Source organism: Carassius gibelio, chromosome A12, assembly GCF_023724105.1.
Source record: "Carassius gibelio isolate Cgi1373 ecotype wild population from Czech Republic chromosome A12, carGib1.2-hapl.c, whole genome shotgun sequence".
NCBI classification, from domain to species: Eukaryota; Metazoa; Chordata; class Actinopteri; order Cypriniformes; family Cyprinidae; genus Carassius; species Carassius gibelio.
Window position 1 is genome coordinate 5,237,488 of NC_068382.1, and position 25,540 is coordinate 5,263,027.

A 25,540-nucleotide genomic window follows, 5' to 3' on the forward strand; every position below is an offset into this window, starting at 1 on the left:
ACAAATTAAACAATTTCAAACAGGAATACACTGACAGACCGCAAACGTGTGAATGCTGGAATCCGTTAACATGGGTGAGTAAAAAAATATGCAACGCATACGCACTGCAGACGGAGTATGTGTGAAGCAGGCGTAAGGTTGTTTGCACCTTGTGCAATGTGGAATTAGTTTACAGCTTTTTCAAGCACTTTGTGATGCATTTTGGAAACAAGAGATGAGCCCCTTTTCTAATGCACCACCTAGCTTGATAACCCCTTCTCAAAGATTTACTGTTTGTCAATTTTATTTAGGTAACACACACATTCTGAAAGCCTTCGGAAGAATTCGAATGAGCTATTTTAATCTAGATTAATTTCAAGATCACAGTGAGATTAATCTAGATTCAAAAAAATGTATCAATGTCCAATATATATATATATATATATATATATATATATATATATATATATATATATATATATATATATATATATATATATATATATATATATATATATTTATATTAAAATTTATAGAGAACATGAAAAACTATAAACTAAATATAATATAATATAATATAATATAATATAATATAATATAATATAATATAATATAATATAATATTATTTTATATTATATTATCAAACTATAATAGCCTCTCTGTTAAAAAAAAGACCTCTAATACTAGCTTACTTTCTTTTTATTTATTATATAAATTAAAAGCCCTTGCTATGTGTACTACGTTTAAGCTAACTGAGACTTGTTATATCACTTGTATATTATTTCTCTTTTGTTGTGTTCGATTCCTTCCATTGTCCTTATTTGTAAGTCACTTTGGATAAAATGACCGCTAAATGACTAAATGTAAATGTAAATGTAAATCTCAGTGATAAAAGTTAATAATGCTTGTAATGTGTGTGCATGAATTGGGCTTAGAAAGTCAGGGCTTTGTCTTCTCATGACAATGAAGGGTTAACATTCTTCATGCCCATCCCACATAATAAACAGTGGTGGAGCCCAAAAGCCAAGGGGCCAGCGATGACCACCAGACTGCTTACCTCTGAACACTCTCACAACACGCATGCTCACGTACAGATCACATCTCTACAATGACAGACTCTCTTTAACAGATCTCCAAATTCATCTTCAATCAAGGATAAGAGACCAAGAATCTGAGCAATGAAAGAGTGTCGTCTATGATGGGTAAAGAATACTCAACTGTCATCTTTCAGTATTTATTGTTATTATTATTATTATTATTATTTTACTTTAAAAAAGATTATAAGTAAGTGAATTTTACTTTTTTTATTATTTGTCTACAAATGTAAATATAAGTGTATCCAGGTATTCCATAAATTAACCTCAACTAAAACAAACTATCGATCATTCTCAAACAGATGAATCATTGATGGACACAACAGCATCCGAATAACATCAGCTTTAACACAACAAAGCATTAATGGCCACAAACTTCATTTCTCTGGACTTCAGTTAAACCGCCATGTCCTGAAGAGAAACAGGAGCTCTCCGGTGAGCTGAAGTTCTGGAAAAGGTCAGAGATCTTGGGTTAAGCATGGTGTCAGTGGAGGTCTCTGTGGTCTTTGTGTTGAGCTGTGTGCTGATGAACGCCAGAGCTCTGGTGAGTATTTCACTGCTGACATTCCAGTTTGCACAAATTTGTCTAGACTTTACCTTGTGAAAAAGAATGCACTCAAGTGTATGTGCATGTGTACTTCACTTATCTGATGTGCCAGTTAATACATTTCCATTGTACTAAATTGCAATTTCAAGATTAAAAATGTGCATGTATCAATAGAAATGACATTAAAACACATTTGGGTTTAATGTGTGCAAGTACATTTGGCAGTACACTTTAACTATATTTCAAAGACAATAAAAGTCATTTGAAAATTGCATCTAAAATTTTACTTAAGTGGGTCAAAAACTCTCTGACACACAGTTCGCACTTAAGTCCATTCTTATGAAATATAGAATTCATGTTATAATTATTTATAATTACTTTTTAAATCTATGCAAAAGTCTACTTCTTTTTCACAAGTTTTGTATACCGTTGTCTTCTGCTATATCCCTCCTCGCCAGAATTATAGATCAGTACCTGAATATATTAACTACTTGTTTGGTTTAGACAATCTGTTAGTTTTAATTCTTTCTTGTCTCTATCAATAGTTAAACATTTTGATTCAGAGAATTGCCTAAAAACTACTTTAAGTATATCAGTATGTGAAACTAATAAAATCGGTTTGGATAAAGAATGAGACCAAATTAAGTGCAAATATACTATATGTGAATATGCAAACACTTAACTAAACTATTAGATCAAACTAAATGAATACAAAAAATATATATAGACAAATGTTATGAATGACTGTGCATGATCTTTTGGAGATATCTGTAGTGTTCTTAATCTTCTCTAATGTGACTAAAATGTAAATGGATTTTACTTTAAATCCAGCTTTAAATCCAATTCAAAATGCAGGGTCATTGATGAACACATGTGGTCATCTTCTGTTGATCAGCTTTCCCAATTGTCTAGTTGAATCAATGTCTCATCGGCTACACAAGTAGATTTGTTTGGTTTGATTGGTCCATGAGAAGTGTTATTCCCCAAACAAGAAATCACTTGAAACGGAAATTGAAAGAGAAATCACTAGGAAGGGAAAATTACCCTTTATTACACACAAAAAAAGTATATTAGTCTTTTGCTTAAAGTGGTATCAGCAAGCTACAAATGTGGGAGCTCACTTCTTTTAAGTTTTTTTTTTTCAGGGCTGTGCATGTCCTATATTTCTTGCTATTGAGGAAATGAAAGTGTATCTCTTTGTTTGTCCTGTCAGTCTCAGAAAGAATTACTGGCTAATGCATGCACATGTTCAATGAAGCAGAAAATGAGGCTGCCAGTGAGAGATGAACACTCGATCAACAGACAATTTAGAAAGGGAATTAACATGACCCAAAGAAGCACTATTGATCAAGAGCACTGCCATGCCACTAATTGCACTTTGACTGGAGAAAACAGGTGTTTGAACATCTTGAAATGAAATTATCTTTAGACTCATTCAGGTGTTTTTAGATTATTGTGCAAGTTCAAAAGTTTACTTCTCGACCACTGAAATAGAATAACCCTCTCCAAACATGAATTAAATGTCTAATGAAATAAACCTTCACTTATGTCTATCAGATGACATCCGTACAAATGTTTTAACACTGGGCAGTCACACAAACCAATTATTACAAATCAATGGAGATATAGATTGTGTGAGAGTGTGGTTCATTAATGTCTATGTTTTTCTGGGGTAAAAAAAAACACTAATCAAATGTAACAGTTGGTTAATTGACTTTTTGCAGTTTTAGTGAAATTATTTCACATGTAATTTCACTTGCTCTCTTAAGGACTAATGTGAACTGTAATGATGATGCTGTGATTAATGTTGTGTTTGTCTATGCATGAAATTGTAAAGCATTTTAGCATTGCATTTGTAATTTGAAATTTTGAGTGTAGTACAGTTTAAGAGAAAGGGCAATATACATTTTGTAGTGCTTTTACACACACACACACACACACACACGTTTACTTAGCTATCGAAATGGGGAAATTCCATAGGCGTAATGGTTTTTATACTATACAGACTGTATATTCTATTTCCCTACACCAACCCTGTACCTAACCCTTACAGAAAACTTTCTGCAGTTTTACAAATGAGGACATGGGGTTTTTGGACATTTTGTCAGGTTTAACTCACTTTTGGATACAAATTTGTCCCCAAAGTATGGATAAGTAGGCACACACACACACACACAAGCACACACAAATAAATAAATACATACTGTATATACATGCATACATAAAATGATGATACACTCTAAAAAACATTTGATTTCTCACCAAACAACCACCCTGAACACCCAAACATGTAGCTCTATGATAAATTGCTTTTATCATAATATATCATGCTGGGTTGTTTCAACTCAACTTTGGGTCAAATATGGACTAACCCAACTTTTGGGTTAAAAATTGAATTACAAAATGTAACCCTACAGCTGGGTTAGTCCATATTTTACCCAAAGTTGGGTTGAAACATCCCAGCATTTTTTAGAATGTAAGTTCATTATTAGTAACATGAAACAACAACAACAACGAAAAATATGATATATTACTATATAAGTAATTTATCATAGAGCTGCATGTTTGGGTGTTCAGGGTGGTTGTTAGGAGGTCGTTCATAAATTCAGATCAAAAGTGCTAATTGTCAAGTCTCTGTGGTATTCTGGTCTCAAGATTTAGTTAAGGTCTTATATTTTAATATGAAATTATAGGTTTAATCACTTTGAATGGACATTTGTTCTCAACAAGCTGAATGATTTAAAGTTTGTTACAATTACACATGAGTTTGTTAAGATCACTATTTTTTTGTATATGTTCATTCTGTTCTTATCTTGTTTGGAGCACCTTTCTTTCTTTCTTTCTTTCTTTCTTTGTATTTCTAATTGCCAGTGAATGTATTTAGGGCACAAATGCTTCTGTGTTTAGTCGAGATCAGGGCTCATATGGGACGGCGGTGAGGGATGCCCATGGGTGTGGGGTGTGTGAGGTTGGATATGCTCTCTCATCCTGGAGGTTGAAGAGAGCTCGTCACATACCACAGGACTGTGCAAATATTTCACAACACTGAGAGACAGCACATCAGCCTAAAAGAAGCTGTGCTAGATGTGGTGATAGATGGATGATATGTCAATGATTTCAGCTGAGATTGTAGAAAATGATAAATCAACACTTATATGCATAGAAACTAAGGGGGCTTGTTGTTATTCTTTTGCAGTCCCACATGTGCAGATGAAATGGCCAAGCTACTTTTTGTCAACATGTTTATGTACTATTTGCTCTTTTTTTTTATTTATACTTACTTTAGTGTGTTATTTTTCGTATCAAAATAAGTGTGCTTCTTTAAAGCTTTACAAAACTATTTTTTAAAACCTATTTAAAATGTGTTTTAAAGCAAAACTTTTAATATCCACATTAAAGTGGATTTTGTAAAAGTCCATTAAAGTGTGTTAAGTCATTAAAAGTGAAATCTAAGTACACTTAAGTGGCCTTTTATTTCATAATTTTTTATTAAATCCACAAAGGCACATTCAATAGTTAAATGTGCTTTTTTAAATGCGTATACAGTTATTTTTAGAAATATCATTTTGTCTACCATGTAGAATGTACAATGAAACCCCACAACAAATCTCTCAGACTCAAAATATCTTGATGATATTCTGCGATTGGTATTCATCATGATTTGGTTTGGAATTATGTAAAGTGAAAAATGTGAAAGGGAGAGAGTAATGTTTTCTCTTTCTGTGCTGCTCTTATTACAGATTGACTCTGATGATGTCATCACCAGAGATGAACAGATCTTTCTTCTTATTGATGCACGGGCGAGGTGTGAGAGAAGCATCCGTGCACAGTTGGATGTGGTCAGAGGTATTAGAATGTATTTCTGCTTGATATGTGCACTTACTCACAAGTTTGCTTTGGTGAGAGACCTATCAAAAGATTGTATCTTCCTAACCCCACAGATCCAATTTCCTGAAGAAAGCAGGATTGCAAATTAGACTGTAGCCCTGTTTATATGAAGATTTTAAGATAAGGAACACTGATTTAAGCTCAGTTCCCATTGTTACTTGTAGTGGTGAGTCACTTTATAGTGGGATACAGTATTTTCTGTGTGATGAATATGAATCCACTGCTGTTGGGTTTTGAGAATATATACAGGACTATATATTGGGTTACAATATGAGGAGATTAATTTGACTTGTCACCATTTTGTTGACTGCATAGATGTATTCCATGTTCACTCTAAAAATGGCTGGGTTAAAAATAACCCAATTGGCAACCCAGCACTGGGTAAATATTGGACAGAACACATGCTGGGTTAAAGTAACCCAGCATGCTGGTTTACACATTTTAACCCAGCATGCTGGGTTATTTAGAAAACCCAAGTCATTTTTACCATTTGTGGGTTTGCATTTTTATGATTCTGGGTTATTCTTGCTGGGTTATTCTCATTTCACTTTTGCTTAACAAAGCAATCATGGACTAATAAATAATGAAGAATACAGGTTATGTAGACTGTTAAAAATATTTTTAATGCCATCTGACATTCAAAAATATTTACCAATGACAAACAACATGGAATTTTCCCTTTTTATGTTTCCAGCAAATGCAAAATAAATAAATAAAAATCACAGAAATACAGTTGCAATAAATAATAAAATTATTTCTGAATGACCTGTGTCTAGCTTTTTAACTATTACATTTTGAGATTTTTAGCTATTTAAATACACAGTGAAATGACATTGACAATTAACATTCTTTAAATTTAAATGTAAAATCATTTAAAGATGTCCTTAAATTTATATCAAGTATATAAAGACTCCTACTTAGGTAGATGTGCACTGCTTAGGGTAGTTCAACATATAGTTCACCCAAAAATGAAAATTCTGTCATTTATTACTCAACTTCATGTCGTTACAAACCCGTAAGCCCTTTGTTCATCTTCAGAACACAAGTTAAGATATTTTCGTTGATATTCGAGAGCTTTCAGACCAGGGTGTATAATTAGTGACAATTTTCATTTTTGGGTGAACTATTGTCAAACACTTAAGCTCTGAAGCAAAGATCTACCCCTGAGAGCAGTGTACTCCGTTATAGAGCCTGTCTACGGAAGGACAATTTTCAAAAGGAATTGCTAATTATATTTTCAATTGCGTTTTGCACATGTGACAAATTGTGACAATCCAAACACAATTGCAAATCTTGAACAAAACACTGTTTCAAAAACACTGAACAAAAATTACGGTTTCAGTTTAGTGACTGCCAAATTTCAAATGGAAAAACAAAGTCAGTTTGTAGCTGTATTTTCCATGTATTATGAGTAATAAGCCTTTCATATTGATCAAATACTGCATCATAGCAGCTTTACAGTATTAAATAGGAAAATAGTGTGTAATAATGCAAAGGGACAAAAGTAAACACTCAGTTTTCAGTTAAAGTCAATTCGTCATTGATTCAGTGATTTATCGTCCCTCTGTGCAATCAAGTGGATGATATCGCTTGATATTAATTGTCCCCAACTAAAGAAAAACAAGGAACCAAAACTCCATCGGTGACAGAATGGAGAAAAATCCTTGGGAGAAACCAGGCTCAGTTGGGGTTCAGTTCTCCTCTGACCAGACGAAACCAGTAGTTCAATTCCAGGCTGCAGCAAAGTCAGATTGTGCAGAAGAATCATCTGTTTCCTGTGGTCTTGTCCTGGTGGTCCTCTGAGACAAGGTCTTTACAGGGGATCTGTATCTGGGCTCTAGTTGTCCTGGTCTCCGCTGTCTTTCAGGGATGTAGAGGTCCTTTCTAGGTGCTGAACCACCATCTGGTCTGGATACATACTGGATCCGGGTGACTGCAGTGACCCTCTGATCTGGATACCGACTGGATCTGGTGGCTACGGTGACCTTGGAATAAGAGAGAAACAGACTAATGTTAGCATAGATGCAACATAAGAACAAGTACATGAGGTTTTATGAATTACCATGTCTGTTTTTTCACTGTGTCGCACATGTTACCTGCCAAAACTCAAATGGAATCTTTAGCATCTGAATTTCCAATGCCTCACATTGAAAACTGTCAATTTTTGTCAGAGGTGGGACCATACTATGGAGAGTGTTTGTATTGGGAGGTGACGTCACTCAAAGACAACTATGCAAAATGCTTTGAACAATGGAGGTTAAGGCACTACTAAAGGCAGCTGCCGCTCCGAGAGATGTGTGATAAAAAACAGACAGTGCAATCCGGATCTCCTTATATTCTGGGCACCTCACACAATAAATAATTCTGTCATTTTTACCCCAAATGCAGCTACTATCACCCGCTAACCGTTAGAGCCACATGGTACTATTGGTCAATATTCACCATTAACCAAATGCTTTTCACCTGAGGTATAAAATATAGGGTAAGATGCAGCTAGGTAAATAAGAGTAGAACTGCAATGTTGTTTGCTGACGTGCAACAGAGTGCAAACCGTGAGAGATTTGGGGTAAAAACTACAAAATATCTCCCAATACAAACACGCCCCATAGTATAGTCCCACCCTTGACACAAATTGACAGCTTTCTGTGTAAGGCATCTGAAATACAAATGCTTTTCAATTGAGTTTGGACTATTTCACAATGTATATGTCCACATGTGGAAAAATACAATTAAATATACAATTTGCAATTCCTTTTGAAAATAGTGCAGAATATCCTTACCTGTCCATTGATTATGATCAATGCCTGAGAGATCTGCTGTCATGGGTTTTGTGGACTCTGCTCAGTTAAGGAATTCCATGTTTGTTCCAACCTTTAAAATAAAGTTGAAAAAAAAAGAAAAAATACAAATTGTTTTAATAACAGTGATTCAGTTCAATTAACTGTGTGAAGTTAATCATGAAATTGACCCATCATGATTATGAGTTAAATTCACCTATGAGTTGGTTTACAGAAGCAGAATATGATATAGTGATTGGCTGAAAGGTGTGCTTTCAAACTGTCTAATCAATGGGATGTTCCAGTCATTATAAATCACAGTTTTATGTTAATATGCTGGCTATATCAAACACACACAGTCACTGGCACAGATAAGGGAGATCACACTGCATGCGCGCAAACAGACATTTCTATGACAAGTCACGTAGGTAAAACAGTCCATATATAAAAACTTACAGATGTACCAAAGTGATAAGGACAAGTCAAAAACACGATCTGGAAAATTAATATATGATGTTTACGCTCATAAATTAGGTACATTCTGGTGCAGCTTTAACTATAGCACGAAATAAAAATATATGTGCGTTTAAGTTACGTGAGGGTTAACGTTAGTTGATTATCACAGACAAACAATTATGTAAAATGTATAATAAACACGAACTTACCGTTAGACGCCTCAATAAGACTGCACTCGACCAGTTTTTCTCTCACAAATGTATCCATGCGCTTTTCTGACAGGAAAAAACACATTTTGAATTATAATTTGTATGTAAAAAGACTTTATAAACCACAAAAACATCAAATCACTTCACTAACGCGGCCAGCGTCACTCGCTGTGCGTGCGCGCACTTTGAAATGCCCTGAGACGTCGATTCTTTTCCGGGAATCACTTTGTTCGAGAATTACTGAACCGGTTTACTTGAACTGGGTCGTCGGTTCTTTTAGACCTGCGGTCCGACTATATTGTACGTAATTTGTATGATTTAAATGTCGATATGGACAACTGCAGGCGTTTACATTAGAGCAGAAAGTCGTATTCACTTTTTGAACTCATTTGACTCACTTAAATATCAAATTCCCTTTTCAGTGTCAGAAGCTACTTTTTCCTCTATTTTCACAGGCATTCGCATATTTCAGCCATCAGTCACTTTCTGAAACTTAATAAAACTATTAATCTGTCGTCTCAGATACCTTAACGATTATGCGAGTCGCGTAACGTAGGTTGGCCGTTTGAGGTAAACAGTTCATCATTTAACGTAAATAATGTTGGCCTGTAGACGTTTAACAGTATTGTTGCTGCAAAAAAAAAGTTATAATTCTGCCATTTTAAAATAATTATTATTGAAAACATTAAATAAACTTACCTTAAAACAGTTGAAAGCCGTGCGCTGGCCTGAAACAACCCAGCGACGCAACCCAGCAGGTTTAACCCAACACCTGGTAAATTGAAACTACCCAAAAGTGTTTAAAAAGAAATTAAATAACCCAACAAAATGACCCAACAGACTCAACCCAGCATTTTGGGTTAAAAAATAACCCAGCCGTTTTTAGAGTGTTATACTTTTGGTAAAACATGATATTTGTGTGTATTTTCAGAGGATCACTGTGTTCCTGAATGGGATGGGATCATTTGCTGGCCCATGGGAAAGCCTGATCAGATGGTTGCAGTTCTGTGTCCTGAGTACATCTATGACTTCAACCACAAAGGTAGCCTAAACCCCCCTGAACTAAATACAATTAAATCTGGAGTATATGTAATTAACCTAATTAACCTATAAATGCCTTACTTACTCTACCCTGGATATTAATCTGGGAAGGCAAAAAGTCTTTTTAACCCTGAAAAACTACACTCCCTTACAGAAAAGAAGTATTTCAAATCCATTTCACGTTAGTAAAGCACAATTTATGAAGTAAGGACACTAAAATCAATGTTCTAGTAGTATACAGTTTCATTACTTCTTGGGACTAAATGGCCCTGCATTTTAGTTTATTTTAGTTCATACTTTTAAGTAAACAAAACATGACATGTACACATTCTTGAAAAAAATTGAGGGACTGGCAGAGGAAGAGACCCTTGAGGAGCCAGTGGAGGAAGAGCCCACAGTGGAGTCGATGGGGGGAGGCCAGGGTGAAATCCTTGGCTGTGAATCAAGGGGAACCAGAGAATTGATCGACCAAGGTGGAGCCGGGGTCAGGTGGAGCCAAGGAGACAAAGACCCAGGATGAAACTGCTGGTCTGAAGGCCCATGGTGGTCGGTGGAACATGATCATGAGACTGGAATGGAGCTGAAGTTAAAGACCAAGGTGGAGTCGGTGGGAGAGAGGGAGCCAGATGAAGAGGAACCCTGTAGAGCCAATGGAGTGGAGAGCTGAGGAATAGCCACACACCCGGAAGTCTGTAGCAAAACCTGGCTGATGCCTGACTGAGGCGGAACCAGAGAGACAAGGGAGACCTGTGGAGCCACAAGTGATTATGGACCATGGTGGAGACAAGAGAGTGTAAAGCTAAGATAGAGTGATGTGTTGACAGGCCATGGTATAGCCACGGTCTCGGAGGGCCGAGGTGGAGCCAGGGAATCCAAGCATCTAGGCTGAGCTGAGAGAGTGTTGAGGGTGTGAGTCTGTGGTTGACGAATTGCAATCAAAGTCTTCCTATACTTCATCCACGGTGAAAGAGTAATCACTCGTTATGAGCACTGCCTTGACAAAAAACAAACAAAACAACAACAACAACAACTTAATTTCCCTTGGGGACCGTCAAGAGGAAAAGGGATATTGGTATTTAACTGTTTGAGTCTTGTATAATAAAATTAAACACTACTAGGCACATCTCTTTTCTAGTTTGTTTTTCTGTCACAGTGAGAGCACAGCAAGCATAGAAAATGTGGAACTAAATGCAGCTTTCCTCTTTATTTAAAGGACTTAAAGGGATAGTTCATCATCAGTTGCTGGTCCCCATTGACTTGCATTGTGTTTTTTTTCTCTCTCCATACTATGGAAGTCAATAGGATAGGCAACAGAAGGTGAACTGTCCCTTTAAGTATATATTTGTTAAGTATATATGTGACCCTGGACCACAAAAACCTCTTAATTCACAGGGGTATATTTATAGCAATCGCCAATCTACAGTATGTATCAACCTGTATCGCCAAATACATTTATGTCGCAACATTTTTTTTTTAATGCCAACAATCATTATGTAAAGATCATGTTCCATGAAGATATTTTGTAAATTTCCTACTGTACAGATATCAAAACGTCATTTTTGATTAGTAATATACTTTGCTAAGAACTTCATATGGAAAACTTTAAAGGCGATTTTCTCTGTATTTCGATTTTTTTGCACCCTCAAATTCCAGATTTCAAACAAACTAGACTGAAAGTTTACTCACTTTTTTTTATTAAAACACTAGAAGCACACTTCTTTTTTGTGAAGGTAATTCATCTTTAAACAGTGCACAAAATAGCTGTAGAAATGTCCTCAGAGGCAGGTACTTTTTTGGGGGGTATCTATCTATTTACTTAAGTATTAAGCATTTCGGTTTTGAATGTACTGTAGGTTACGCATATCGCCACTGTGACACATCAGGCGACTGGGAGCAGGTGTTCACTATAAACCGGACATGGGCCAACTACACAGAATGCACCACCTACCTGCACACTAACCACAGCAATCAGGAGGTGTGTACAAATTTCATAACTCGTAGGCAGCTATAATCTAATGTATGGCATGTATTGTTGTTGCTATTGCTCATATTTAGTGATTTAAACTTAGTTTATTGATTTAAACAACTCTCTAATTGAAAGTAATACATTTCAGAATGTAACTCATTGGCAGAGTCAAGTCATCACTTGGTTTGAACAAAATGGTAAAAAAAAAATCAATATTCAAAATTCAGATTAAATTGAACCATTTCTTTAGACAAATACTGTATATCATAGAAGATTTGATATGGACTCTTTTTACATGGGTCAGTAAGCACCCACCAATAGCAACCAAACATCTACATACTGTAGCAACACAGAAAAAGTTTTTAATTTGGAGATGAAGAGTATTTTTATGGAAGCCCGTTTCCAACACTGAATAAGAAAGAAAACAAGGTAATTGTGACTTTTTATCTCACAATTCAGACTTTTTCCTCGCAATTGCGAGCTTAAATCACACAATTATGACTTTATAACTCGCAATTCAGAATTTATAACTTGCAATTTAATTGCATTAAAATAATTAAATTAATTAATGTCTCAATTATCTTGTTTTATTTTTTATTTAGTGGCGGAAATGGGCATCCATAGTATTTTTTGCCATGGACTAAAATGTACATTAACAAGTGCGTAATTCTATAAAAATAAGTGTACTATTTTGCTGTTTTTTAGGAGGTCTTTGAGCGACTTTACCTCATGTACACTATTGGATACTCTATATCACTGGCTTCATTACTGGTGGCTGTCTTTATCCTATGCTATTTCAAGTAAGTACAAAATTAACATTTCGACAAGACAAATATCATTTTTAAAAGTATAAGAGTGGCACTGATTATATACAGGACAGTAAACAATAAAAAAATCAAATCTAATACAGCAAGATGCTGTATGTTTCCATGTCCACTCAATCTGTAGCTGATTCATGTTGATGAGTGTCTCTTAATGCATACCTTATTTTCCGGACTATAAGTAGCACTTTTTTTCAAAGTTTGGCTGATCCTGGACTTATAGTCAGGTGCGACTTATTTATCAAAATTAATTTGACATGAACCGAGAGAAATGAACCAAGAGAAATGAACCAATATAAAACATTACCGTCTCCAGCCGCGAGAGGGCGCTCTATGCTGCTCAGTGCTCCTGTAGTCTACACTGAAGACATAGAGCGCCCTCTCGCGGCTGTAGACTGTAATGTTTTCTCTTGGTTCTAAATAACTGCGACTTATAGTCCAGTGTGACTTATATGTTTTTTTCCTCATCATGATGTGTATTTGGACTAATGCGATTTATACTCAGGTGCGACTTATAGTCTGAAAAATAGTATCTACATACATAACCATGTGTATAGACACAAACTTACACTGATTGAGATATCTTTTCTATGATCTGATGATAAGACACGCTGAGGAATAGAGTAGGGAATAGTTTTGCCAGGCTTTTTATAATTTACCCATGCAAAGCCAGAATATTACATTTAGTTCACACTAGTAATTAATAATAATACTACTTAACTAGTAACCAAGTAATTGTAAAATTACATATAAATATTTACTTAAATTTCTCATAAAGCATTATATTCAGTTTGCACTAAGTTATATTCTTTTAAAGCATATCATTTTCATTGTATGTGCTTTTTTTTAAAGTATGTACTAAAAACTATGCTATCTTCTTTTTCACAAGTGATAGTTGTGTCCGAAATCTCACATTTGACTTCACAACATATAAAAAAGTATGTTTAATATATGTGTGTGGTACATGAATTCAGTCCAGATGAACTACATCTGCGTTGTCTTGTGACCTATGAGACAATGAAATGAATCATTTTCCACAACTACTTTGAAGTCAATGTTATTATTTTGTCTGTATTTCTTTTTTTTCTAGACGTCTCCATTGCACCCGTAACTACATCCACATCCACCTCTTCACATCATTCATATGCCGAGCAATAAGTATATTTGTGAAAGACGCCGTTCTTTATACTGTCACAGAAGAGGGCAAACTAGAAGATGGGACCATTGGACAGAGACCCTACATGGTTCTCACAAAAACACATTTGCACATGAATACATAAATACTGTACATAAATAACACAAATTGTCTGCAGAGTCCAACATTAGTTTTATTGCTCGGTGTGCTATCAGGTGGGCTGCAAGGTTGCTGTGACCCTCTTCCTGTATCTCTTGGCAACCAATCATTATTGGATCCTGGTGGAGGGTCTGTATTTGCATAGTCTGATCTTCATGGCCTTCCTGTCTGACAAAAACTGTCTGTGGGCTTTAACAATCATAGGCTGGGGTGAGTTGCCACTTTTAACTTGAAGTTAGCATTTGAAAGTAATATGTGTTAAGCAGAGGTGTCAAGTAACGAAGTACAAATACTTCGTTACTGTACTTAAGTAGAAATTTGGGGTATCTATACTTTACTTGAGTAATTATTTTTCAGCCGACTTTTTACTTCTACTCCTTACATTTTCACGCAAGTATCTGTACTTTCTACTCCTTACATTTAAAAAAATAGCTTCGTTACTGCTATTTCAAACCGGATTGTTATCGTTCAGAGAGAGAGAGAGAAAAAAACCCTATCCAGATAAATCGCGCGATCAGGATGGAGTGAATTTGATTGTGGTTGGATGAGAAGTATACACATATAGCATTCCCACACCCTATTGGTCCATACGCGATCCATCACACCTGCACGTGACACAAATCACATCACAGTCCAGCCAGGACATAGACAGTTTTGGGTTCGTTTGTCAAAAAATATACTTCTTAAAAGTAGGTTGGAACCAGTAGTATCCGATCGCCTCAGAGTCAGTCCGCTTAAATTTCAAATGAAACCGGCGTCAGTCCGGTCTCCTGACTCTCCTCCCGTCTTTCAGCGCGCTCTTCAATCCGCCGACCACGGTGGAGCAGCGCGAGCTCAAACAGAGACAGAGGACACAAGGTGTGTGTTTACCGATAGATTGTTAGAATATATGTATCTGTGAAGTTCTTTGTCATAAATACAGTTTACAAAAGGTCACGATCAGTCGGTTTCATCTAGTGTAAAGTTTTCGCTTGTCACCGCTAATCACGAAACAGCTGTTTCCTTACACTTATTTAAATATACTTCATTTAATCATACGTACATACACTACTGTGCAAAAGTCTTAGGCAGTATTTTCACTTAAAAGAATGGTGTTCGGCCAGTTATTTATATATTTTGCTGTAGAGTGTCAGTATAAAATATCAGTTTACAATTCCAAACATTAATTTTGCCATCGTCAAACTGCTTGTGCATTCAAAATCGCACTAGATTATTATTAAAATTAATGGCAAACTACTGTCCTACTGACACATTGCAGCAAAAGATATAAATAACTGGCTTAAAACCCTTTTTTGGGGTGAAAACACTATTCTTTCTTTTCCATAAGACTTTTGCACAGTACTGTATTTTAAAAACGAGATTGTTGCTACTTTATAAAGAATGAGCATACAGTAATTCACAGAACTGATTTAAGACAGTGACAGACAGCACTCATCTTAACTAAATATCAGAGTAAGTGACAGAGATTCAGCAGAAACATTATGTGTACTTTTGTATTAAATAATGACCCAGATTGTGAAATACATTTATTAGCCTTAGATTAAGGGAAGCACAACTTGGGAAATGAGAGCATCCAAGGTGAAAGCTATGGATTTATTTTAAATATTTGTAATGTTCTTTAATGTTATCCATAGTTTTTTTTGTAGTTCTTTTTTTTTTTTTTTAAGTATCGGTTCAGGCACGTTGAGGCGCCAGTACCATTTTAAAAGTATCGAAAAGGCACTGGACCCTACTTAAAAGTTATTATTTATTTCTCACTACTGGCTCATTTGCCAAATGGGTGCTTTCTCTTCGTCCTCCACAAATTAAGCTACTGTAGGTAGTTGGGTAGTGAGACGTTTTAATAAATTATCGTTTGCGATTAATGACGCAAATGACAATGTTGTGATATCTAGGCTATAGAGCATCACAGTCCCACCCACAGCTGGTGCCGGAACTAAAAATTCAATGCAATTTCTGCATTGACATTTGGGGTATAAGCCATTAAAACGTAACCATACATAGTAGACTTAAAACCAGCTACGGCTGTACTAAGCAACAGTATATGCTCATATAAACGTAAAAAGATCATGGGGGCACTAACCTTGTTTTGATCTAAATGCCTTTTATTCGCTATGTCTTGGCTAAGTACTTCATTACCCACAATCCTGAACAATCCCACAGTGATGCATCTGATTGGTGGAGCTCGTATAACCGTCTGGTTAAACCCCTCGAAGGTCCGTGAAGACTGAAGATCATTAATAAAAAAATAAAATAAAATAAAAACCTGTATTGCGTTTTTGCACGGTAGACTTATCAGTGCAATCATGATCTCCTTGGCTGCCATTGAGAGTTTTGCAGGGAGGTTGGTAACTTTAGTTAGCATTATCGTCCACTTTAGCTAGGCTACTGTAGCCTCCATATGAAATGAGTCATATCAAGCATTTTATAATGCCACTGTCAAAACAATATTTAGCCTAGACATACCTTTTTGTGCATTCACTGAACATTTGTGTAATGGCAATGACGTGTTGACGACTGAGCGGTGATTGCAGTCAGGTACAAAGCACTGCACCATTGCTGACGTTATCGTTAACCACTTTCACACACGCACACAATATAAAATACACAATGATAAAATAAAAATCAATACACAATACATATATAAAACACTATTTATTTACACGATTAATACTGAAAGAACTGCTATTACTGCACATTCACTATATAAAATACAATTCACTGGAGGAAAAAGTTCGCGCGAGCGGCCGTCATCAGATTTGGATGTCGCTCAAAAGGCTCGTTGCCTCGTTCGCAGTTGTGGCTTCAGTCGAATTCAATGGGGCGCGGTGGTTTATGGGATGAGTAGTTCCTGCGCTCGAAATGAAAATACATACACAGTCTTGTACCTTTGACTTTTTTTGGATTTTGTCTTAATTTTTTCACTTTAAATGATATGTTATATGCTTATGAGTTCAGCCGTAGCTGGTTATCCTCACACATGCTCTAAAACTCTTTAGATACGGATTTTTCCGAAAGTGAATGGGAGAAATGAATGGGAAGTTTACTTCCGGCACCAGAGCTCTCTCGGGCTGTGGGTGGGACTGTGAAGCTCTATATCAACTTTGTAACTCGTTACTCTCCGAACACTGGACATAGCAGACGTATGTACCGAATACAAGAAGCTATCAATCAAGAAGGTATCAGGATTATGAGTTATTTTTCATTTTTAGTTTTTGAATAATCACTTAGATTAATCATTCATTTTGACAGCACTATAATGTTTATTGTAAATAGTCAACCACACGAGTAATTGTTTCTTAGCCTGCACCAATGTTCTTGTCCATTGCCCTCACAGAGTCCTGCAGCTAAGCTTGGATGTACATTTACATTCCATTCAAGGTTATTGATGACATGCCTCTGAAGTTTGACTTTTTGCACCATAACAATACTTATTGGCAACTAGTCATCATATCTCTAGCTCTTTAATGTATTTGCATTGTACTAAAATGAGTTCATTTTCAATGGGCATATATGTGGCTGAAACAGGTAGCCTAGTGCCTCCCAAATTTTTCAACATGAACATTTTAATATAACATTATAGTCATTATGGCCTTTAGAATTTTTTTTTTTTGAGGAGGTGGGGTAGTGCACAATAGGCCCTTGTGGCACGGCCCAAGCTTTTGTTCTTAATGGCATTTTTTTTCCTTACATTACTTTTACTTTTATACTTTAAGTAGTTTTTTAAACCAGTACTTTTACACTTTTACTTGAGTAAAAAGCTTGAGTTGATACTTCAACTTCTACAAAAGTCTTTTAAAACCCTAGTATCTATACTTCTACTTGAGTAATGAATGGCAATACTTTTGACACCACTGGTGTTAAGCAATCCATTATATCCTTGAGGGTGAAATAAATGTAAATATTTTCCTTTAACGTCGTGTTTCAGACTCTCTTGCTTCCTCTTTCATAGGAATACCCGCAGTGTTTGTATCCATATGGGTCAGTGCCCGGGTGTCTCTGGCAGACACACAGTAGGTTTACACACATCTACAAACATGTGGCACAGATGCATTCAGCGCCTACATTCAAAGGTTTCTGTTAAACCTCAAAAAGTTAACACTTCCCATCAGACCACACATTTTTCTTCCAAAAGGTTTAGGTTTTGACACATAGATTTAAAGCAAATTCCTGGCAAAACTTATTGTCGGCCTTCCTAAAAATAGTCACTGGCTGAACCTGTCACAAAACTGTTACAAGTTTATTAGAGGGATAATCCACAATCGTAGTCAAAACAGGCATGAGGACAAACAAATCATAGTCTGTGATGCTGTCTACACTGGTGTGCCTTGACACGACAAATCCCCTTACAGTAAACTGCTGCCTCATTTTATTTATGATGTACTGACACAAAATTCTAATGATTTGCAGCAGTCGCTTTGTGGCGTCTAGTGTAGACAGAATTTAGCTGTTGCATCCGTTGTAGACACGTGGTATAGCTGCAGCTATGACACATGCAAGACTAATGAGCAACAGGTGAAAACAATCAGACATGATGAGTCCAGGCAATGGATTATGGGAAATGTAGTCCAGGATGGCATGGCAAAGGTATGGGATGGATGATACGCAGCTTTATATTCCACTACATAGTGTTTCTCCATTATTTTGTTTGTTAGTAGGGCCTACATTGTTTAAGCAAGATTAAATGATGGTTGTCCAGTAATTTTCCATCTAAACCCAAATAAGCCTGAGTGTTTTTTTTATTTAATTTTTTATTGCAATTTTACCATACACTTGTGATCGAGTTATGAGTTTTGGTAACCCTTTACTATAAGGTTTCATTTGTTAAATTAGTTAACTACATGAACAACACTTATACAACATTTATTAATCTTAGTTGATGTTTAATACGTTATTAAAATTACAAATTGTATCTGTTAACATTAGTTAATGCACTGTGAACTAATATGAACATGTTTATAAACTAACATCGACAAAGGTTAATAAATGCTACCAGAATATTATTATATTATTACAAATTTGTTGGATACAGAAGAAAATGGAAGATTAATGTGCAGACGGTAGCTCAGTTTGGTCAAAAAACACATAAGGAGAAACATTGTCATACTAAAATATCCACTATCACAGACGCTAACATTTGGTCAGGATTAGATTTTCCAAAAGACCACTGAGTTTGCTGAAAAACAGTTGGTGATTTGCTCTGGTTTTTTAGTTTTATACTGTGTCACTTTAGAGGAGTAAAATAATTTACCATTGCCAAAAAAAGGTGTGAATAATACAGTGGTAAATTTTTTTTATTTAGTGAACACTATAACTGATTGTGAATACTTCCTAAAGCACTGAAGTTTGGATTTCTTCATATCTAGGTGCTGGGATATAAGTGCAGGCAATCTGAAATGGATCTATCAAGTACCAATCCTGGCTGCCATTGTTGTAAGATTATTTTCTCTCCAATAAATGATAATAATAATTAAAATATTTAAATTCAGTATGTCATATGCAGTAACAAAAAAAAATCTGTACTTTATAAAATGCTAAATATATTATCCATATTTTACCAATACTAAACATTTCCTGTCAGTAATTACCCACCTGAAAAATTACTTACTTTTGGTGTGTTTTACTTATATAGGTAAACTTTTTCCTCTTCCTTAATATCATCCGGGTTTTGGCCTCTAAGTTGTGGGAAACAAACACAGGAAAACTGGACCCTAGACAGCAGTACAGGTTATAAATTACCACACACACACACAGAGACACAAACATAAACACACATGTGATTTGCAGTGGTTTGTTTGCTGTGGCCTGTATAGGAAGCTGCTGAAGTCAACCCTGGTGCTGATGCCGCTGTTTGGAGTTCATTACATGCTGTTTATGGCTCTTCCATACACGGATATAACAGGTCTGCTGTGGCAGATTCAGATGCATTATGAGATGTTCTTCAACTCTTCTCAGGTATATTCCATCTAGAAAAATAAATAAAAGTTATAAAATCAGATCCAGCCAGCAGGGGTAATTTTAAAGGTCGTTTTAAATCTATAATCTGCAATAAATTGCATATGAAGGAAACTACCCTGCGATTCAATTGCTAAAAATAGAACCGTTTTTGTTCACAGTGACAATGATTTACACTTACAGTGACAAGACAAACAGAATTATGAGAATTTTCAATGAGAATTTATGATTTGAGATGACAGGGTAGCCTAACACTTTAAGGTCCCATAAGTTAAAGGTGCTGTAGGGAACTTTTGTAAAAAAAAATATATATATTTTTTACATATTTGTTAAACCTGTCATTATGTCCTGACAGTAGAATATGAGACAGATAATCTGTGTAAAAATCAAGCTCCTCTGGCTCCTCCCAGTGGTCCTATTGCCTTTTGCAGAAACTCCATCGCTCCCGGTAAGAAATCAACCAATCAGAGCTGCGGTCCGTAACTTTGTTTGTGTTCAAAATGTAGAAAAATGTATATAATAAGCGAGTACACCATGAATCCATTTTCCAAACCGTGTTTTTGGCTTGTCCTGGATCACTAGGGTGCACCTTTAATAAGTGTTTATATTCAGACTATTTTAGATTGCTTCAGGGGTACCGCAGCGGAGTAACCCAGTACCTTTGTGATTCTTCATAGACATAAACAGAGAGAAGTAGTTCCGGCTACGATGTTCTTCTGCAAGACGCAAGCAGTTCTGTTTATTAACTGCTAGAGCGTCAAAAGTTCCCTACCGCAGCTTTAACATCAGTAAACAACACATTTGTTACAGTATTTATTATGTTACTGTTTTTTGTTTTTTTAGATTAGTTAAATATTAAGTACATAGTATAATATTTTTTTAGATTAAGTTTAGTTTGAGATTAAATACTAATATTATTTGTTACTATAGTTCATGCTAACTCAGGTCAGTTAAATAATATTAACAGATACAGCTTTCACCATACAAAGAACTTGTCTCTGGAAATGTTCATGCAACCTTGATTAGGACGCATCATACATTGTTGCCCTGAAAAGTGTGTGCTTTTCCTTGATAACAAATTTTCATTTTTACAGGGTTTCTTTGTGGCGTTTATTTACTGCTTTTGCAATGGGGAGGTGAGTGTTTGACACTTTAGATTAATATATGTGTTTGTGCTTACTGTATTTACCTAGTGTTGCTCTAATCGGTGTGAACTTGAACAATTCGACAAGCTTTCGTGTCTACTGAAAAGTGCATGTTAAAAGTGCAGAGTGCAATTTTTTAAGTGATTTCATTGTAAGAATAATGGCTTTAGCTACTGTTGCTATTTTGACTCAAGCCAACAGTACAATGTTTTAAAAGCTCCAAAGTATTTTGCTAGAATCCACCTACACAATGTTTAAATTTGTCTTATTTGTCTCTGCATATTCAAAGGCATGCCTCGCTTAAAATGTAAAGGCATAGTTTGCCAAAAAATGAAAATTTCATCAATCACTCACCCTCATGTCGTTCCACACCCATAAGATCTTCAGAACACAAATGAAGATATTTTTGATGTAATCCGAGAGCTTTCTGACCCTCCATAGACAGCAAGGGAACTACCATGTTCAAGGCCCAGAAAGGTAGTAAGAACATCAATAAAATATTCATGTGACATCAGTGGTTAAACCTTAATTTAATGAAGCTACGAGAATACTTTTTGTGTGCAAAGAAAAAAATTATTATTTATTCAACAGTTCCATTGTTGTCTAAATCTTAATTTGTGTTCTGAAGATAAACAAAGGTCTTACATGTTTGGAATGACATTGAGTATGAGTAATTAATGACAGAATTTTACATTTTATGTGAACTATCCCTTTAAATTCTGTCATCTTTTACTCAAACCTTCATTCTGAGTTTTTGTCCTTCTGACTATGGCTGAAAAATTATTTCACACAGTTTGGACTGACATTTCTGGTTGAACTACCCACCTTATTACTTATACCGAAAGAAGCTATTTTCATTTAGTGTGCAAGGCTTCTGATTCATTAGCCACCACAATAGATAAAATGACAAGGAGAATAAAAAGCACTGAAAACAGTATACAATTTGTGCTACAATTCAGTGTGTTTATAATTACAGTAATGCATGTACCACATTTAAAAATAAAAAAAAATACCAGTTTCCAATATCAAGCAGCATTACAAGCTGTTTTGGACAGATGGAAGCTGACGACACCTCGCACATTCAAGTTACAAATAGCCACATCCGTTCTTAAATAAAATGGAGGTTGATAGGTGGATCTCAGTTTATGTACACGCACTATGCAATTTTGTAGCAAAAATAGTGCGAGTAGTGAGTTCACACTGAAGAACTCCAAAAAAGGGTGCACTTCAAATACACAGTTGATACACTGATGTGCACTCAGTCTACATTTAGCCTAAATGTAGGCTATACTGTAAGACTGGAAATTAATTTTCTTTCCCCTGAAATAAATATATTGTATATACTGAAATATATTTTGGGAAACGAAGGTTACAACAAAATGTATTTTCAATTTCAATAATATATTCCATTGAGCTTTAAGCATATTTTAAAATATATATTTTTGCTGTATTGGTAATCACATAAGGGAGAGGGAGGGGCTACGAGACGCCAATGCTGCATGATGGAATCACCTTCATACACTAGATAGTACATAGTAAAAGTGGTTTTCATTTGGGACACAAGCTGCAATAGGAGATTGTATTTTAACACAGAAGAAACCATTTACATCACCTTTAAATTTGTGTTTGTTTCTCTGTCTCTCTTTTTCTTTTTATATCTCTCCACGATGAACAGGTGCAGGCAGAGGTTAAGAAGGCATGGCTGAGACGCAGTCTTGCATTGGACCTGAAGCAGAAGGCGCGTGTCAATAGCAGTGCGGGATGTGGAAGTGGCTATTATGGAGGCATGATGTCACACACCACCACACAGAGTGTGTGCCTCAGTGTCAGCGGCACTAAAGGCCTGCCTCTGGGGACCATGGGGGCCAAAGGACAATCACGACTCCACCATTCAGGAAACTTACCTGGGTATGCACCTCATGACACAGAGACTGTGTTTTTTACAGTGCGGCAGCATGAACCGGCTCTGAGGATGAATGATGGGAAAAAGTCTCCATGCAAGCAGACCAGCAAGAATGCAAAGGAAAGTGAGCACGATTTTGAGCCACGTTTTGTAGCAGATGATGAACAATCTGGTTCCATGTCTTTGAAAGAACTGGAAACAATGCTTTGACGGTCTTCTGGCTGAACATTAACAGTGCAGAAGCCCTCAGTATTAGATAGTCTATATTAATAAAAAGTTAAGCTCAGTCGACAGCACTTGTGGCATACTGGTTTTCACAGGTATGAATTTCAACTCAATTCTCATTTCTTAAAAGTCAAGTCACATGATGTAAACAATGTTAACATGAATCTAGTGTGAAAAATCACTTACTAACCTGTTTTTGTGTAAAAATTGTATTCGGTTTGACAACGTTGTTGCCATGACAATGGAACACCATAAAACTCAAAGACCCTAAAAAAAAAAAATGACTGTAAACATTTTATAAACAAATTTACAGCTCAAATAATAAAGTTGAACAGAATAATTAATGTATAATTATAAAATAAAATAGCTATACATACAATTTAAATCATCCAAAACCTGGTGTCATTCCATGGTCATACACTCACTGTAACTTTGATTTTGCTTTCATTTATTTATTAATTTTTAAAAAGAAAATGAGAAATTAATCTAAATTAATTTATGGTACATTATGCCACAAAAACAAGCAAATAAAAATCCCATTTGCAGAGACATCATGTGCAGTTTTGACCTGGGCCAGTAAGCAACTGTCCAGTATTCCTGTGGCTCAGTGGTAGAGCATTGTGTTAGCAGTGCAAAAGGTTGTGGGTTTGATCCCCAGGGAACACAATGTTAGCCTGAATTGCCTCCTAAGTTGCTTTGGATAAAAGCGTCTGCTAAAGTCATAAATAAATATATTTAAAATAAAATCTAACAACATTCTAGAAACCACCTTGCACACCATAGAAACATTTTAGAAAACCCTGCAGCAACCAACCCCAGCACACTAACATTATGGCGGTGAGTTTCTAAAAGCACAAGCACCACTCATTTTTCTTGAGAAAATGTTGAATTTTTTATATTGTAATTATGATGTCTGAAGCTAAAAAGTCAAGCAAATATATTTGTTTGTCATGCATACTGTGCATACAATATGAAGATGTAAATGTCACTGGTTTTTACTGGATTTTTCTCCTCCTGATAATGAATTACTTAGATTAGTTGAAATGTTTGTACATAACTTAAAGGGGCACAATGGATCATTTAAGCATTTCTTTTAAGATCCTGTGTTATTATGTGGGTCTGAACATGCAACCTTTAGTAAGTCAGGTAATTAGGTCACTAGATAGAAAACTGCATGATAAACTGATAAACTTGCACAAATGAACTGTAAAAATGAATGCTTAGTTGCCTCTTTTATTGTTTTAAATATTTTAATGTTCATTAATAATTTCAAAATAATATACAGCATTAAAAACCTGTAATAGGTGTAATACTTATTTTAATTATTTATTAAATGTTTATGTCACTGGAATATGTACTTCATTAATGGCATTCATTATAATCTTAATGATAAACACAGTAAACGGTTTCACCAGGACACAATGAAACCAGCACTTACATTCAAATCAGTGACAAAATAATGTCCACGGTGGATATAATAGTTTTACTAAAATGTTTTAAAATCTGTTTTTTAATAATGGATGTGAAAGAACGCATGTGTTTTGTGTTTGATTGGCAGACATTTTTTACTTCTATCCCAGTTCAAAACAAACATTTTGTCTTTCCATTATGGATCCGTTCTTTCCCTCATAGTCTTTCTTCTGCTCTAAAACTATATATTTCACATTCTTTCAGCACTCTGCCCTAGATGCCCTCTCACTGCAGTCAGGCATTTCACAGCAGAGCTTCAGGTCTAAACCTAGCCCAGGACACAGACAGTCTCGGCCTGCTTCACATACAAATGTGCAAGCACCAAACTTGTCTTCCATGCATTGTTTGTTATATTTTTTTCTTTTATGATTCTGCAATACAGATCCAGTGAACAATTACTGACATCTTTTCATTTTTACATTTCACAGTGCAACAAAATAAAAGTATTCTGTGTTGCATGTCTCAGCAATTTGAATGATGCTGACAAGAGGACCTCTAGTGGATATATGGGTAATTGCATCTCGATCAAGTTTTTGGTATGGTAAACATGGGCATTAGTATTAAAAAATGAAAATTAGCTGGAAATGTACTCACTCTTAGGGCCAACCAAGATATAGATGAGTTTATTTCCTCATTGGAACATATTTTGAAAAATGTATTATCACGTGCTCACCATTGGATCTCCTGCAGTGAATGGGTGCCGTGAGAACAGCTGATAAAAACATCCCAGGAATCCACATTCACAGTCCAAATTATTTCTTGTGAAGCA

The 25,540-nt window shown here is 35.6% G+C and overlaps 1 protein-coding gene and 1 long non-coding RNA gene across 2 annotated transcripts; one reads left to right on the forward strand and one right to left on the reverse strand.

The window, feature by feature from the left end:
• The first annotated feature begins 1,552 nt into the window (after nt 1-1,552).
• Nucleotides 1,553-23,589, forward strand: LOC128024946 (parathyroid hormone/parathyroid hormone-related peptide receptor-like). The gene is made up of 13 exons (XM_052610843.1): nt 1,553-1,618; nt 5,362-5,467; nt 9,883-9,993; nt 11,846-11,967; nt 12,664-12,758; nt 13,870-14,023; nt 14,130-14,283; nt 18,026-18,086; nt 19,440-19,506; nt 19,706-19,800; nt 19,887-20,028; nt 21,123-21,164; nt 22,849-23,589. Exons 1-13 carry the CDS (start codon nt 1,553-1,555, stop codon nt 23,284-23,286), a joined length of 1,653 nt encoding a protein of 550 aa, XP_052466803.1. The 3' UTR covers nt 23,287-23,589.
• On the reverse strand, nt 6,133-9,602 carry LOC128024947 (uncharacterized). Its single transcript, XR_008186065.1, has 3 exons — nt 8,952-9,602; nt 8,290-8,380; nt 6,133-7,494 (listed from the first exon to the last, which is right to left on the reverse strand). It is a non-coding gene; the product is annotated as an uncharacterized LOC128024947 (long non-coding RNA).
• Nucleotides 23,590-25,540: the final 1,951 nt, after the last annotated feature.